Source organism: Ambystoma mexicanum, chromosome 7p (genome assembly GCF_040938575.1).
Source record: "Ambystoma mexicanum isolate Mex_15411 chromosome 7p, UKY_AmexF1_1, whole genome shotgun sequence".
In the NCBI taxonomy this organism is placed as follows: Eukaryota; Metazoa; Chordata; class Amphibia; order Caudata; family Ambystomatidae; genus Ambystoma; species Ambystoma mexicanum.
Genome location: NC_090939.1, coordinates 219,223,691 through 219,227,034, shown reverse-complemented (window position 1 = coordinate 219,227,034; position 3,344 = coordinate 219,223,691). Strand labels below are relative to the sequence as shown.

At 47.8% G+C, this 3,344-nt stretch overlaps 1 protein-coding gene across 1 annotated transcript; it reads left to right on the top strand.

The window, feature by feature from the left end:
• The first annotated feature begins 1,470 nt into the window (after positions 1-1,470).
• Positions 1,471-1,857, top strand: LOC138525928 (protein LDOC1-like). Its single transcript, XM_069636215.1, has one exon. The coding sequence runs from the start codon at positions 1,471-1,473 to the stop codon at positions 1,855-1,857; it is 387 nt and encodes a 128-aa protein (XP_069492316.1).
• Positions 1,858-3,344: the final 1,487 nt, after the last annotated feature.

Here is a 3,344-nt window from a genome sequence, read left to right as displayed (position 1 = left end):
TATTTTTTATAAAACGGGTTCGGGGGGATCCCCCCCCAAACCCCCTCCCCCAAAAAATTAGATGGGTTTTTCGAAAAAAAAATCGCGGTAAAAAACCCCATGAAAAAACATCCCGCAATTAAATAACATGGAACCCTGAGGGTCTCCCCCTGTTCCTTTTCTCGCTGGGTTAATACAGATGTCAAATTTCCTACATAATGGTAGATCATGTTGCCACGTCTCTTGCAGACATATTATTGTGTCGATGTTAAGTTCGGGGTTTTCTTTATTCATAAGGTGTTTGAAACCCCCTGTGTTCCAGGAAATCACCACATCCAGTTTTGTTTGTTCGTCCTTATTTTGTTATTGACGTTGTCCTTCTTCTGCTAAAGAGCTTGCCAACCATTGTCAGTCTTCTTGTAGGCTTATTCCTCTCTTTAGACTCTCTTTTCTACTTCCTTTTTCTTTCTCCGATTTTCTATCTTCGTCTCTGTTCCCCTCCCTCAACTTCGGATTTCGGTTTTCCACCGTTATCTTAAAGTTTTCTTTTTGATGATTTTCCTTCTCTTTTTTAGTTACTTGTCTTTGAATAGCTGTTTCTTTGTTCTTTGCCTCCGATTTTGACTGTCTGTTTACATCTCGTACTTCACAGCCTCGTTTCTTCAGTTGGTTACCTTCTCTGAGTATAATGTCATGCAACCCTTTTTTGTCGGTCATTGGCACCGATGGAGGCTCGGTCGCCATGGAATGTCCCGCCACGTCTTGAGACGCATTCCAAGAGCAGTCTAGTTTTTTTCCAATATGGCCGCCTCCAGCATATTGGTGTCCGGTTGCTGCCGGCTCGCTGCGTTGCAACTTTCGCTCTTTGCTTCCTTTGGTTGTTGCGCTCAGTGCTCCGCTTGGCTCTGCTGAGCCCCCTCCTGTCCTTGGGGGCCCTCGCCCTCCTCTCTTTCTTTATTTTCCCGCCTACCGGCCCGCGGGGCTTTCCCCTCGGCGCCTCCTCTCAGTCTGGTTTCGCCTGCCTTCTCCTTACCTGCTAGAGGATATTGTCCTCTCCCCTGTGGCTTCTCCCTTAGTGCAGGGTCTCTTCTTGGGCGTCCCGTTTTGCCTGCTGCTCCTCTGTTGTCTTCTGCCAGTACTCTTCGCCCCTTGTATCTTATACCCTCGCCAACTTCCGAGGATTTATTACTTACCGGACATCGCAGTCTGCTGAAATCATCTGTTGGCGAGTCCTCCAGGGGTTTTTTGCCTTTCAGGCTTTTTCCCCTCCGGATATTACGGATCCGGGGCCACTGGTTCCTGGAAACTCCGGCAACCATTGTGGCGTCGTTCCGTGGTAGACCATATCTCCTAAAAAAGAAATCCGCCGCCAGAGAAAGAAGAAGGAAGCTCTCCAAAGACATTTCCTCAGGTGAGGAGGTGACAGAAGTAGGGAGCGACTTGGATATATCTGATATTTGTGACAGTTTGCAACGCCCAACCCACACCGAAATGGCTACCCCTGAACAGATTCAGGAATTAGTTTCCGCTGTCCAATCACTTAACCTGGAAGTCCGAAATCTCAGCCAAGAAGTACAGAATCTTAAGGTGGAGAACAATGTACTCCGTCAATTGGTGAGCGATCGGGAAACCCACTCCGATCTCCCTTCTATGCCTTTGTCAGTGGGTAAATTTGATGGCACTCCCAAGTCACTTAAAGAATTCATTGAAGCCTGCAACGTATATTTTGCTTTCCGGCCTGTCGCCTACTCTTCAGGACTGAGCAAGGTAGGCTTCGCTGTGTCTAACATGTCCGGAAATGCCTTGGCCTGGGCCAATCCACTAGTTACTGGTAATGATCCGGTCCTACAGATTGGGAAGCATTTCTTACCAAGTTAAAACAGACCTTTGAAAGGCCAGAAATTACATATATGGCATGCGAGGAATTGTTGGAGGTCCACCAAGGTCAGATGGACCTTTTGACTTACATCACGAAGTTCAAAAGACTTGCCTCGGAATCTGCCTGGTCAGAACAAGCACAGTTTACAATATTCCGACGTGGTCTCAAGGAGGAACTGAAAGATGAGTCGGCCCGAGTTTCCTGTCCGGCTTCTTTCTCAGAACTTTTGTCAGTGGTTCTACAGATCGAACATAGGATCAATGAGCGCAGACAAGAAAGAAAGAAGGTTAAGGGTACAACTGGTCTCCCGGGGCCTATTCTGTCTCCCTCCCTATCCTCAAATTCACCCAGCAAAGAAGAACCTATGCAGATTGGGTCTATGAGGTCTCCACTTACTCCAGAAGAACGGAAGGGACGCCGAGACGCAGGTCTCTGTATGTATTGCGGTTCTCCCTCACATCTATTACGGAATTGTCCAGAAGTCCCTCCAAGACGGCCGGGAAACGGGGCGCCTCGAACCTAGGGGGGACTATGGTTTGAGGTATTATGGAAGGTCCCTATGTATCATTATCCATCACTCCATCTTCACAACGGGAAGACACCCGCTTGATGGTGGTTACCATACAGCTGACATAGAGAGAGCAAGCAGTGGAAACATTAGCCCTAATAGATTGTGGTGCCGCCGGCAATTTTGTAGACACCTTATGGGCCGAGAAAATGGGAATCCGTCGAGTCCAAAACCAGGAAGATCTTAAAGTAGAGGGAGTTGACGGAACCCCTCTTTGTTCCGGTCCCATTACCCATTCTACTGAACTCCTCGGCCTTACCATTCAACAACACCGAGAGGACATTTCATTCAAAATTATCCGGGCTGCCCATTTTCATATTATACTGGGTATAGCCTGGCTCCGTCAACACAACCCTACGATTGACTAGGCTAAGAATACCCTCAGTTTCCACTCATCCCATTGCCATCAATTCTGTTTGCAATCCTCGGGCTATCAGCCAGCTGTTATACAGACCTTGGAGACTCAACCCAGAAGTATTCATCTGATCCCTCCGCAGTTTCAGGTCTATCATCAGGTCTTCGTGGAAAAGGCTGAACACGATCTACCCCCACATCGCCCGGAGGACTGTGCCATAGACTTAGCACCCAATGCCTTGGTTCCCTTCGGCAGAATGTTCTCCCTTTCTGTCAAAGAGAAGGAAGTACTCAAAGAATATTTGGACGCAAATTTAAAGAATGGCCTTATCCAACCTTCGAGATCTCCCCCAGGGGCTCTTCTGTTTTTTATTGCCAAAAGAGACTCCACGGAACTTAGACCCTGTATTGACTACCGCGGGCTTAATAAGGTTACTATCCGGGATAGATACCCGATGCCCCTGATCTCTGACATACTCGAAGCTGTGAGGGGCGCTACCATTTTCTCTAAGTTGGATCTCAGAAATGCACATCATCTCCTGCGCATTAGGGCAGGACATGAAT